Source organism: Nymphalis io, chromosome 10, assembly GCF_905147045.1.
Source record: "Nymphalis io chromosome 10, ilAglIoxx1.1, whole genome shotgun sequence".
NCBI classification, from domain to species: domain Eukaryota; kingdom Metazoa; phylum Arthropoda; class Insecta; order Lepidoptera; family Nymphalidae; genus Nymphalis; species Nymphalis io.
This window is the reverse complement of record NC_065897.1, coordinates 7804548-7819170: the sequence shown is the minus strand read 5'-3', so window position 1 is coordinate 7819170 and position 14623 is coordinate 7804548. Positions and strand designations below refer to the sequence as shown.

The 14623-nt window shown below is 39.3% G+C and overlaps 2 protein-coding genes across 2 annotated transcripts in view; both read left to right on the top strand.

Moving 5' to 3' along the window:
- Window positions 1-177: 177 nt before the first annotated feature.
- On the top strand, window positions 178-2698 carry LOC126771028 (protein apnoia). Its single transcript, XM_050490676.1, has 3 exons — window positions 178-286; window positions 2007-2179; window positions 2537-2698. Exons 1-3 carry the CDS (start codon window positions 178-180, stop codon window positions 2696-2698), a joined length of 444 nt encoding a protein of 147 aa, XP_050346633.1.
- A 10883-nt stretch (window positions 2699-13581) lies between these two features.
- LOC126771009 (glutamyl aminopeptidase-like) overlaps window positions 13582-14623 on the top strand; it is a 33898-nt gene continuing 32856 nt past the window's right edge. The window contains exon 1 of the mRNA XM_050490639.1: window positions 13582-14148. The gene's annotated coding sequence lies outside the window, so the exon portion shown is untranslated. The remainder of the gene's footprint in view (window positions 14149-14623) is intronic.

The window sequence follows — 14623 nt, the reverse complement described above, 5'->3', positions numbered from 1 at the left end:
TTCTACGGCACGCTCACGTTGTCCTGCACTTTCTTTTCGTTGTTTGGTCTTGCCGACTATTGTCTTCCGTAGGATACTTTATATCCTGACAATCGATCATATCGACACCAGTCTAACTCGAGCAGGCACTCAGCTACCATCTTTTTTTTCGGTGCGATTTTAATCAATTTCTCCAAAATGTGCAAAAACTTGGGAGTGATATCTTTAGCCTATGTCGCTATATTTATGTTAACTTTGGTGCATTGTGAAGATGTATCGAATATTAACTTGGATTATCAAAGCAAAGGTAATATTTTTTTAAGAATTATTAAGACTTTTTGTATGAAACACATACAAAAACGTATGGCATTATTTGTTAGTAACTAATGTTACACGAGCAACATAAGTTGGCTAACTCGAGCCTCTTCGAGATGTTCGCTCATCAAAACAAATCAAATCAAAACTGTAAACGTTACAGTTCTGTCAGTTACATAATTGTTACCGCCCGATATGCGCATGCGCATCTTTAAGCTGTCAGACGACACACTCTCCTCTTCTGTTCTTAAAAATTACATATGCGCAGCCACTCGTAACTAAAATTACTAACCGTTCCAAGCTATTTTAATTTACATGCAAAAAGATTTCTAAAGTGCAAAAAAAATTAAACATACGGATGTACATTAACAGTCGTAGATTTAAAAGATATGAAACAAGGCAGAAGGCAGGCCGTAGGCCACAATGTAAGCATTTTAAACCACATATGATTATAAATATTTACTTTATATATATACTTTTTATAAATATTTACTATTTATATATATAAATTATTGTGTCAACTAGGTAACTGTTAACAGCCTGCCTCTAGTTTAGATGAAATATGTATCATCGTAATACAAATAACTCTAATGTATTATAAGGACTTCAGAATTAATTATACTTTAAAAATAATTGAATTTTTAAATACACATTCTGTGATCTTATTAAAAAAAACTCCTACGATATTGTTATCTTTACAAAACATCGGTATTTTAATTACTTACATTTACTCGTCATTTATCTTGTTACTTATTCAAAGCAGCTATTCGTTAATTAATAAGAACGCTATTCGTTTCGTGATTATTAAAAGCAATGTTAAGTCAGCTGTAACAATGCTTTTTATTTACAGCTAATGACAGTGATATATAGGCATTTGATTTTTGTTTTTTTTTTAATATATGATATATTTTTCTTAGTCTCATATTCAGACATTTTATTATGTTTATAAATGAGAAATACATGTCTAATTTAATAATTTTATAAATAATCGTAGTGATTATTATTATTTATAAATACAATAATGTAATCTTTACAGCTTTATGTAGTTATATAATTTCTATATTCTATAACTATTATAGAACTTATATGCTGAATATATTAATAGAATCATGTAAAAGTGAAGTTTCAAGCCGAATATAGAAAATAGAATACCCAAATAAGAAATAATGTATTTTTGTTATAATAACCTAGAAAAAGTAAACAGTCTGTAAATATCTCACAAGCTGGGCTAATGCCTCCTGTCCGTTTGAGGAGAAGGTTTGGACCTTATTCTACCACGTTCCTCCATTGTGGGTTGGTGGAAACACATGTGCCATATTTTTTTTTAAATTGGTCTCATTCGAGCTCGGGGCTCGGCGGTGAAGAATGAGACTAATTTCAATGACTTATAAAAACAAATTTGTTTGTCACAAGTTTGCTTGGGTCAGCACCCAAAATCATCGGTTAAGATTTAATCATGTCGATTTTTTTCTAACCGCTAGGCTATCTGAGCTCTAGAAAAAGTATAAAACAAAAATAAAAAACACTAAGAGAAAAACGTAAAACTGATAGACGCAGAGCTAGCTAGCTGTCGCTAGTAGACTAGCTTTCAATATAGATAAGTGTGCACATAATCAGAACTGATCGAAAATGTTGAAACGGAGCGTGCTAGGGCTAAGAACTAACGACTTACTTATTATATACTTTCTATTATATATATAACTTTGTTTCAGATGTTAATGTCGGCCGTACATTCGGACATAATGCTTTGAAGCGACTCTCCTTCATCTTCTTGCCAGTGATGTTCACATTGGGAGTAATCTCAACACTTCTAATGGCTTTGGCTATCATATCCGTAAAGAATCTCGCAATTGGAGTCATCCTGCTTATTGTGTCAGTTAGCCAGGTAATAACTCCATATCGTTAAGTTTGCTTATTAAAAACATTAATGACTTTAATTGAACGAAGTCTCTTAGTTTATTGTATTGTATCTGGTTTATTTTTCCCGAATCGCACTCTCAATTTGTAATAAATATTTTTTTTTAATTTAGTAAGTATAAATTTAATTTTCAGAAACGCTTACATTCGTCAAAATTGAACAAAAAATTTAATTCAAATTTTACTTTTAGAAAAACAATTCAATTTATTGTAACAGCTATAAATTCTATCCAAACCTAACATAAAATACGCTCTTAGTTTGATCGTGTGTATGCGCTCAATGTAATTAAGAATAAGTAAACAAATTGGCTACTGTTTATTTTAGGCCGTATCAAGGTTATTTTCTGCTGGAGTAGCTCCTGCCCCTCTCGTGTTCCATCCCCGAGCTGAAATTCTACCCGCACCAGCGATTCCTGCACCTTGGCCTGCATCTGGACCACTACTTTCACCTTGGGGCAGATCTGACGATGCACCTATATCTGATTAAAGATACACGAAAATAGAGATAATCGAAAGCATATCGAAATTATAAAGAATTTATACAATTTTTGTTTGTATAATTCTTGCATTTATTAGAATTTCAAGCATGTCTATTGCTTTTAACAGCACAATGCAATGTATAAGTGCCACCTTCGTCTGTCTCTCGCGAACCAAGATATTTGTGAAAGACAGACGACGACTTAGCAGTAGTATTATTTATTTATATCATAGGCGAAAACATTAAATATTTTAAATTATTTTTTGTCTTATTTCAAGAATACCTAATTATTGTGCTATACTATACATACTGCTGGATGGAGAATTCAACTTAAAATCGTACTTTACATTTTTTTTTATAGAATAGAAAGGTAGACGAGCATATGGGCCACCTGATGGTAAGTGATCACGAACGCCCATAGACATTGGCATTGTAAGAAATGTTAACCATCGTTTACATCACCAATGCGCCACCAACCTTGGGAACTAAGATGTCCCTTGTGCTACAGGCACACTGGCTATTACACTGGCTCACTCACCCTTCAAACCGGAACACGACAATACCAAGTACTGCTGTTTTGCGGTAGAATATCTGACGAGTAGGTGGTACTTACCCTTGCAAGACGAGCAAGACGAGCTTGCACAAAGCTCTACCACCAGTATGTCCCATCGAAATAGTCAACATTGGAAAAGATAAATACCATTCGTTGTCACAAAAAAATTATCGCATTCGATGTCAGGGCAGCTAGTCATATATACGATCATAAATTGCATAAGTATAAAACAAACAAATAAATAGATTCCTAATAAAAAGTAACCGATACGGTATTTAGTCATGTGCTATTTATTTAAGAAAGGACTTATATTATGGACTGCTAGCGTATCGTTGCTACTTTAAACCTCCAGTGCACTTTACGATCCGTTGAGCGTGAGGTATGTTAAGTGTCGACCAAACTGTGAGATATTTTATTAAATTAAATAATTAATTAAACTGAAACGATATTAATATTTATTAAATATATTTATATTAATGTTTTACGTGTAGCATAGTTTTCAATATATTACGATAAAGAACAACGCAACACTGAAAACAAAACTGTTTAATTTACTATTCGATTATAATTAAGTTTCCCTCAACAATATATAGGTTATTATTGTTTTCATGTACCACAACACCAGCCCCGGATTTACGCCTTTTTTTTCTCGCAGTGGAAACCTTCAGAAAGGTACCCGGGTCCTATGGGGGTGAAACCGGGTTATGTGGGATTCTTACCCACTAAAAACACTGCGATGGCCGTCCTCAGCACGGAGAGGCTGCGGTATCGTGTTGATATAACGCATCCGCGGCCTCTTCCGTGCTTTGCTCCACTCGGCTCGGCGGAGCTCTCATCAGGGGGCGAATCTCGCCCCCCCGCTCTCCTTCGAGGCCATCACGGCTGCCGTCCTCCACAGGGCCGTCTGAAATAGGACACGTGAGGCCCCCACCTCACGCATCCCCGGCCCCAGGGTTACGCCCTATCTTTTAAGCTCCGGGCGTCTGGGCTATGGGAGGGCCGAGACGACGCCGTCGTCGCCGTCTCCGCCGAGCAGGATCGGCCCTTTCCCGTTCCCGCTCCGCCGTCTCCTTCTGAACCATGACGGTCTCACAGAAGGAGGCTCTCCACGCCAATTCCCTGCGAAGCATCGCCAACACGATTGCTCGCAGGGACAGGTCTTATCCGACTTCACGGACCAGGATCTCCCTTTCCGCACTCCACGCGGGGCACACTTCCAACGTATGCTGAGCGGTGTCCCGGTCCGCGCCACAGTGGTGACACATCGCCGTCGATTTGCATCCGATCTTACACAGGTATTCTTCAAAACAACCGTGACCGGTCATTACCTGCGTAAGTCGGAAGGTGACTCGTCGCTTTCGCCTCATCCAGGCTTCGAAGGCTGGCAGGATCGCGCCAACGACGCGTTTGCGTGTGTACCGTTCTTCACAGAGACGGTCGCGCCACGTCGCAAGAGCCCTCCGGTGTTCCTGCCGCTTCAACGCCTCGAGCGCACTCGAAGTGGGCGCGCTTTCACTGTTCTGGCGGAGGATGCGGGTCTGTTGGTAGACCCTCGCGTCCATATCCGCCAGAATATCCAAGGGCGGAAAGCGCGCTAGGACGGTTGCCGCCTCGTAGGATATCGTGCGATATCCCCGCACTATGCGGATGACCACTCTCCGCTGCTCTTTGGATCTTAGTCCTGCATCGGCGGACGCCCGATAGTCTGTGAGACCAAACGGGTGCCCCGTAGAGGGCGAACTTCCTCCCTCGGTCCCCCGAGATTAGGCAGCACTCTGTGCATGGCACCCACTACCTTCTCGATCCGGGGGGCTAGGCGCTCGAAGTGCTCCTCGAAGCCCCAGCGACCATCCAGTGTGAGGCCCAGGTATCTTGTGTACCTGGCCACCTGGATGTATGAGTCACCAACGCGGACGTGCGAGTCAGGCGGTTCCCTGCTCCTTGGCAGTTTATGGAACCATAGCGCCTCCGTCTTATGGGACGCGATTCGAAGGCCCAACTCGCAGATCTTTTCGACGACAGTGTTCACTCCAAGCTCGGCGAGCTCTTTGGTTCTCTCAAAATTCTCCCCCGTTGCCAGCACCAACGTGTCGTCTGCATAACAGACGATGCTGACACCTTCAGGGAGAGTGACTGCGTCATACGCGAGATTCCACAACAAAGGCCCCAAAACTGACCCCTGTGGGACACCACAGCAAATCTCCCTCCGGGTCCTCGTACCGTCTTGCTCTATATACGAAATGTATCTGTCGCACAAGTAGCCACCGATGATCGCCTGCAGGTAAAGAGGCACACGATGGTGTATGAGTGCTCTCCTAATAGCGTCCCAGGGCAACGTATTGAATGCGTTTACGATATCGAGACTTATCACCAACGCCACGCCACCCCGGGCCACCGCCTGCTCCGACAGAGACCGGACGCGCAAGATTGCATCAATAGTCGAGCGGCCCTGTCGGAAGCCGAACTGACACTCAGCCAGGTCGGGGCCGACACGCGACAGATGCCCACACAGACGAGAAGCGACAATTCGCTCAAAAAGCTTGCCAGCCTCATCGAGTAGGCATATGGGACGGTACGCAGAGAGAGATTCTGCAGCCCTGCCATCCTTCTACAAGAGAATCAAATTCGCCTCCATCCAGACCTTGGGGAACGTGCCAGTACGGAAGCAGCTGTCAAACAGTCGCCTCAACCGACTCCCCAATGAATTATGAGTTGGAAGCCGAAGCTAACACCAGCGCCCGCCTCGGAATCCCGTCGGGGCCGGGTGCGGTGTTGCGAGTTCGCATGCGATCAATCGCGCGGTTTAGCTCCTGCTCAGTCACTCCCAGCTCGTTGGAACAGGCCGGTAATGGCAGGGAGGCCGGGGATCTTGACCGGATCACTGGGAAGAGTACTTCTATCACCCTTCTCAGTAAATCCGGATCTAAGGTCTCGGTGGTCTGATAGTGTGACCACCTCTTCCGCGACGGGCCATCCCGACAGCAAGCGAATTGCAGCAGGACTCGACCATGTGAGATCGACGACAGACTCGCCCTGCCACCGTACGCACGTGCTCTCCGAACCTCGGTTTACTAGCCGGACGTCCAGAACAGCCCATTCGTAAGGTCTCTCCTCCGGATCGTCTCTGGGGTTGCCCCAAGCCCTGGCATGGGCATTGAAGTCTCCTAGGACGATCAAGGGACGGGGCAGGCATCTGCGTACGCAGCTTGCCAGCCCGTCCAGGTACACCTCGTAGTCGGCGAGGGACCTATTGAGAGAAATGTAGCAATCGATGATAGCCAAAGGGCCCCAACTTACAGCCACGAATCCCTGCCCCCTTTCGAGCGGGAACAAGGTTGGACCCCTTCACCGCCCGCCCAATATACGGCGACGGTTCCAGTTACGTTCCCGAACCAGCGAGGGTAGTCGGGGACATTATAAGGCTCCACTATGACTGCGAGACCTGAGGACCGCTCCGCAATGGTCTGCATCAGCAATTGCTGAGCGTTGCGGCAGTGGTTAAGGTTCACCTGCAGCACCTCTATAGCCGCGAATTGGAGATTTCCATTGCCTCCAGCGGGTGAGGGCCCGGCGCTGAGGCAGAAGCCTCGGCAGTCGTCTGGGCTGGAGTAGGAGGAGAAGCTTTCTTCTTTCCCTTACTTCTCGTCGGACAGCATCCTTTGGCGCCGAGACGGTGTGCCGAAGGACAACCCATGTCTGCGCATAAAGGACACTTCTTTGACGGGGAGGAGCAATCCCTCGCTTTGTGACCAGTTTCACCACAGGCGAAGCATCTGTCACTCCGGTCAACAGTGCTTGAGCATCTCTGCCCGACGTGACTTTCTCGAAGCACCGGTAGCAGTGAAAGGGTCTACTTTCCAGAGCCTCGACTCTTGCGGAGCCCCATCCAACGCGGATGCGATTCGCCGCCGTGACTTTAACCATGGCGGAGAGAGGGCATCGAACCCAGACGACGCCAAGCGACATGGATGTTCGACGGATTTCACCAACGTTAACGTTCTCCGCCGAACATCCTCCCGCATCTGCAACAGCCGACGCGACTTCTGTTGGTGTCGTGGCATCGTCTAGATCCAAGACTCCAAGCTCGCCCGTTTTCATTGGGCGAGCTATCCTCACGTTAAACTCCGTGAGGACTTCACGCATCCGCGTTGCGAGGCGGTCGGCCTTCTCATGACAATCGGGGCCACTGATCTTGAGCAGCATCCCGCCTGTCAGGGCCCTTTTAAGGCCAACCGTCTCGATGTCGAGGTCGGACAGCTTAATTTTGCTCTTGGCAGCTGCCATGACCTCAGCGTTGAGGGACAGTCACCGCGACCGCTGCGGTTGTCGGGATTGCCTGCCGTCTCTTCTTACGCGGCTGCTTCGCATCCTTTTTGGGTTGCTGAGCTTTTGACTGGGACTTGAGCGCCGACTTTTTCTTCGTCACCGATGCCCAAGTCTCAGGAGGCGCCGCAGAAGTTGTTACCTGCGGTGCCATACTTGCTACCGTAGGCAAATCAGTGACAGGTGGATGGACGGGTGCCTTCCTTTTCCCTTTCTTTTATTTTGGTTTGGGCGACCGTTGTGCCACCTCAACCACTGCCTCCACTGTGGGATTCCTCCCGAACGGGGGTCTTATGACCTGGTCGTTTGGAAAGATTTTGGCCTCAAAGGCGCCAGTTTTGCGTCCACGATAGACTCCACGATCTGTTTATAAGACCCGGCGTCACAGTCTTGCGACGGATTCAAGGTGACAGGAGCCGGGAGAGCGGATGGAGCTCTGGGTGTAACTGCCACTGCGCCGCGCTTTGCCTTATCGCGTTTTGAAGAAGCGGCAGAAGGCGTCGTGTTTAGCTTATGCGTACAGGGCGCTGACGCAGGAGGATTCTCCCTGGCTCGGATCGATCCGGGCTCCTGCATTAATTCGTCTGGGCGCTCGCTGAGGTTGGCGATTTTGGCACGAACTTCAGCGATTTCGCGCTCCAACCTCAGGACGTCATCATTTACGTCACGCCTTCGCATCAGTTCCGCCACTGCAGCAGTCACCTTGCGTGTGGCCACACGAAGGCTGTGGACGAAGCTCCCTTTAATGTTGCGGGAGCGGTCAGTAACCTTTTCGATTGCCCGGATTTACGCCTAGGCCAACAAGGCACCACTCAGGCAAAAATAATATAATTTTATTTCAACCGCTTGCATATGTGTTGGGCTAAAATAAAACAGTGCGTAAGGGCGTTAAATCTCTACGTCCGGGCATTCACAATATTGTGTGGCCGTTATTTTTTATTAATTCATATCCATACGTGAGCGTTACTTTCACTAACATTGTACTGATAAATTGAGTATATATCTTCTGATCACGTATAACAAACGCAAGCGTAACTAAATATGTTGTTGCTATGAAATCCCACTCGTAAGACCGTTGATAAAGGTCAGGTGATACAAACCAGTCAAGCGGCTGGTTTCTAACCAGTTCTATACAAGTCCTATAAAGATAAAATATCCCTTAAATCAGTACTTTTTTCTGAAGCATGAACAAGCAACTAGCAAACAAACCATTAGGAGATTATATGTATTAGATAAGTCTTTTTTCCAGACAATATATTAAATAATTAATAAAAAAAAAGAAATAATTTTTAATAGAAATTCTCTGTTTAATAGTTTTCAACGAATTACTAATTCAACAATTTTCCTCTCCAGCTCGTGTTAGGTTAGTCGTAGATACAACGTTAGCTCACGTGGTCAGGATCGAACCTGCGACTTTCACATGCCTATACGGCCCATATACCGTTGATCTATTAGGGTTAAAATATAATACATACATATTAAAATCTTATTTTTTCAAATACTAAAATATAGCTAATTACGTTGAACAGTATTTAGGCTATGATATAGAAAATAAATTAAGAACTTCATACACCTGAAGTGTATCTACATATAATTAAACAACGCAAAAATAATGCACGTTTAAATAAACCAAACGAAATTACTTTTACTTTTAACTGTTTTATTGTAAAAGTAGACGAAATGGAAGTTAGAGAGAAAACATTACAAGTAAGTCGTTGATCTCGATCAGGATGATGCTTTATTCAGTTTCAAGGAGGGGCGCGTGCGCAGTGCATTGACTAAGTGACCGTCATAATGAACGCACCAAGCGTACTTTGTTTTATTTACTTCCTTACATTTGCAACCCTTTCAAGTACAGAAGAATCAAACATAAAAAATTCAAATGTAAATAAATATGAAATATATGATGGTGTGTACGTCAAAATACCGGGAGAAAATGAAGATAATAATAAAGTGTTGTCCCTTGAAATTGATACAAATAACAATGGAGAGGCAGGTAAGCCCTATTTTTTTTCTAAAACGTCGATATGTCTCACGTACATGCAATATTGTAATTAACTACCGTTATTTTATTTTATTTTTGTTAATGTGTAATCTGGACTTTCTATAATAGGTTCAAACTTTTGCGAATTGATACGCAATATTAACAAATACTAGACAATAAATGTATTAAAACGAATACCCTATGTTTATTTAACTTTTAAAGAATATAAAATAAGCAAAGTAACTGGTACTATGCGCGTTGATAACTGTCGTAAAAATAACACAGTTATGTTTCACTGAAGAGAAAAATTACCGTGAATTGACTCTGCCAATCATGTGAAAATGCATTTGATTGAAATAAAGAGAAACTTTACTTGACCTAACAAAATATTTATTTTTATTTTAAGTCCAATAGTTATTATTCAAACTCATTTTACCGTCCGCTATACCCGTATTTGTTTCGTCATAATCTTATATATTATATTAAATGGTGAATTCTTATTTTATTTAGGTACTCTTAAATTTAGGTCTGACGATTTGGCTCAAATTTAGTGTTTAAATAGTGTTTTGCTTTTTAAGTTTATGTATCATTCATCATGTATAAGTTTATGTATATATAAATATATGCAGGTCTTGCTTTAAATTTGCCCTAAAAAGACATTTTTTTATAACTTATTAATTATTACTGGCGCCGAGCGAAGCGCGGCTTACTTTGATGCGTGTGTCTGTTTTTTCAATGTTATAATTATTGTAGTCAATTTATCATATTTCTCACATTACACGATGTTCTGCGGTGAGATTTTACTTAATAGAACAATTAAGATAAATTAATTAGCGAGCACAAATTGATTCGACATTTAATTCAAGCAATCAACATTGACTTATTTGCTTTTTTTTTAATTATATTTCATTGTCTTATATATTAATTATTATATACTAACATAATAGAATCTAATCGGCATATTACTACTAACAGACACAATTACTACTATTTACAGGCACAAGGGGCATAGCATCTTAGTTCCCAAGGTTGGTGGTGCATTGGTGATGTAAGTGATGGTTAACATTTCTTACAAGGCCAATGTCTATGCGCGTTGGTGACCACTTACCATCAGGTGGCCCATATGCTCATCCGCTTTCCTATTCTATAAAAAAAACTACAGCATATTACCATAGTTATTATCTTATTCAAAAGGATTTTATATTTATAGACCTAGGCGTGTAGAGATAGTAAGTATATAGCAACACATATGCATAAATTATTAATGAATTTGAATAAAACATGTTAGACTATGTATTTAATTAAATTATATATCTCTATAATAAATTCATTAATAGTAATATTTTTTACGACTCCGAATATAATCACAATGATTTTTTTTAATTCTTTATTTAGATCTTCCTCTTTTATTTAAATAAAACATGTCAGGCTCTTTGTTCGCTTACAATGTACCTTACCTACTTCAGTATAAGTACAATTTATGCCTACAAATAACATAGATGAATAAAGCTATTTATTTTAGATTATATATTAGAGAACATATGTGCCATAAAAATATCATATTATAAATAGCTTTCGTCTATAATGTCGTCGGTTCTGCTAAGACACCGGAAATAATTTCATCAATTGAAAAAACGGCGGAACCTTACAGATTTATATTTAATTTGGTAGTTACTGCAGCTCTCTTTATTTCGTTTTTGACACATTCCGTAAGGATATGGTATAGGTCCATCTTGTTGCAAGATACACAATTGGATGATTTTACTTTTCGCATTGAGTACGCAAATTTCTTCATCCACAGTTATGTTACATACATACTACACATACAAATAAAGTTAAGATGAACTCGTAGATAATTTTCTAGATTTTTGTCCATGTATTATAATATAACACGTGGAAATTTAATGTTTTATATTGCACGATATATAAAGAAAATAGTGAAATTGTTTCAAACTTAACTTCATGTGTTATTTTTATATACATTGTTATTTTCTGTATCATTATTAATGTTATTTTTTTATTTTAAATTAGACAGGTTGCCCACACACACGGTAACACGGACAGGGTAAGTGTCCCCCCGTCCATAGACTTTGGCTCTGTAAGAAATATTAACAAACTATTGTCAATTTCACAACTAACCTCGGTAGCTAAGAAAAGTCCGTTGTACCTCAATTTGCACTGGCTCACACACCCTACAAATCGGAATGCAAAAATATTAAGTGTTTCTGTTAATGTTTTTAATAACACCGACTTTTAATCAAAAGTTGAATTAATTAAAACTAAAATATCTGTGATAGTACGCAATATCAAAATCATCAAAATAATGTTTATTTAAATTCTAAATAACACGATACGGGAATAAAATACCTACTACTAATGATAAATTGCATGATAAAGTCATCAAGTTCAGATTTTGTCATAAGAAGCATCATTTATTAAAGTGGATCTATTCATACGCATTCGCCTCGCTCCTCTTTGCGCAGAACTATATATAAGGTTTTTCCGTTAATGATTACCTAGAAAAAAGGAATCAATGTTACTCAAATGAAGCCACTTCACGTATATCTACGCCTAAATTATTTTTCATTCCTCATTTCTTTCTCTTGATTACTTAGAATTATTATCTCAGATTTCTAGTTTTGTATTTAATTAGTATTTTAGTTTTTCAAAGTATGAACCACTTTTTGAACATAAATTGAATATAAATTTTAACGATTAATGAAATATGTTTCTGCCAAGTCTCACACAGCCGTTCGATTCGAGAAATGGATGTTCCATTTCTCAAAGCCATTTAGTGCAAAGCTAGATGCTTGAATTTTCAGTAAACAAAAGGACATACTATGACTAGCTATATTCCAAAATTATGTGATATTTCCACACAAACTTCAAATTTTGAGCTGCTAGCTTAGTCTAAAAAAAAGTAAGTAATAAAATTAATGACGCTGTGTAAAGTTTTACTTTACGTTTGGCATAACGAGGCAAGGGATACTAAGCGAAAACAATCAACCCAAAACATTTAATACAAAATTCATTATTAAAACAAGGGGAATATAATAAAAAATATCAAAAAGCTAGTGAAAAAAAAATTCGCGATAATATATATATTACACAACAATACCAAGTACTGCTGTTTTGCGGTAGAATATCTGATAAGTGGGTGGTACCTACCCAGACGAGCTTGCACTAAGCCCTACCACCAGTGATTTACTTATTTATGTACACAAATCACAGATGCTAGTGCTCTTTTTATAATATACGTTAATGTATTAACGTGCTGTAATTAATTTAATGTTTGAAATCGAACAAAGAGATAAATAGATACCAGTTTTGCTGTGTTCAAATAATTAATTTATTTTTCTAAAATAATATTTACGACATTACGACGATTACGCACGCAACTGAGTTTCATGAAATACCATTCGTCTCCGATCACATTGTAACGAGTGCTGAGAGGTACATACTAATTGATTAATATTTAAAAATTATAAGTACAGGAAACAAACCTAAAATTTAAAATCGAATTAGTATTTTTTATATTTTTATGATACCTTTATCACGTTTTTAAATATGTAAACTAATCTATACAAAACCTTACCTGCCTAGCAAGTTAAGGCAAACTTGTTGAAATACTTAGTACATACATGGAAAATTGATTAAATGAAACAATATATTGGTATTTTAATAATAATGCTTTTGTTTCCAGGTCGTGGAAAGCAAAAGAAGTTGATGCAAAGAATTCTGCCTCTCTTCATAATGCCATTTGTCCTCCAGTCTGCCATCGTACCATTATTCCTGGGGGTGCTCAAATTCATGCTATTCAAATCCTTGATGATCGGAAAGTTGGCGTTGGTTCTTATTATAATAAATGCCTTTAAGAATAGCAACTCCTTCAAAGGAAGACAGGACGAAGATATTGCTAAAATCCATTACGGTTATCATGGACACGGTATGGATGAATACGGATCGTATTTCAATTCATGAGAATTCCAGATATTTTAGAAGTTGTTCCTTCAACAAAATGCAGATGGCCAAAGATTTAAAAATATTCGTACCTATACGAATAAGCTCTACCAATCTTTAAAGTTATATTTGACTTTATTTTCGTGTTAATTAAGTAATTTATTTATATTTTAAATGCAAACAATAAAATCAGCTTGACAAACAAACAATATCGTACACGCGACACAAGATAATAAACTATGAGCGTGATTTAATAACTTATGTACGTATTAGTTTAATGTAGACGATTGTGTTGTTAAAACGTAGTGAAAGTATTGCTTGAAGTAGAAACATATCTAATAATGAAAAAGTGTAATAAATATAGTGGATATATTAAATTGTATTTCTATTAATTTTTAACGTAAAAACATCGGAAACAAGCTTTATACTTCCTACTTAGATAACGTTAAATAACATTAAATAACATAACTAGGAAATATTATAGGTAAAATTTACGCGTCGGATATTGCATGCATGCATTGTTGATGCAAAATAAATGGACACGTACTTATGTATAGAACAAATATAAAACACTAGAATGTTATTATATAGCGTTTTATTCAAAATAAGTCGGCAGACTGTCAACTGGGCCATCTGTTGGTAAGTCATCATCCCTGCTCATATACAAAGGCAATATAAGAGATATTAACCAATGCACCGCCTATCTAGCTTAAGCTTATAAGAACAAAACATATAGGACTTTAGTAAGATCGGCACATTAAGTACAGTTATTATTATAATTACTTTCTAAGTATCTGGATGCCCATTTACTAGTATGCCTACCTATATATAATTAAAATAAATTAAAAAAATGTAGTTACTTATATGTAGCAATAGTATATTATTTGGACTTGGCACTTACTGTAGACCATTTCGTACTACAAATAAGACCTCTTTATAAAAAAAATACTGTTATTTAAGAATTTTAAGCGCATTGTCTATTATTTGCAAGAAAGTTTTACTTTTCTAATGTCTTCTACTAAGCCTAGTTTCAAAATGTAATTTAAACTAAAGATACATATAAATAAATGATTATTCCATTTTTGTAATATTTTAATTGATTAGGTTCACTTAT

Excerpts from the sequence above, each read along its gene's own strand:
- LOC126771028 (XM_050490676.1), top strand. The coding sequence starts at position 178 with ATGTGCAAAAACTTGGGAGTGATATCTTTAGCCTATGTCGCTATATTT. Across the intron at positions 287-2,006 it reads CTTGGATTATCAAAGCAAAG|ATGTTAATGTCGGCCGTACA; the intron begins GTAATATTTTTT and ends ACTTTGTTTCAG. Across the intron at positions 2,180-2,536 it reads TTATTGTGTCAGTTAGCCAG|GCCGTATCAAGGTTATTTTC; the intron begins GTAATAACTCCA and ends TGTTTATTTTAG.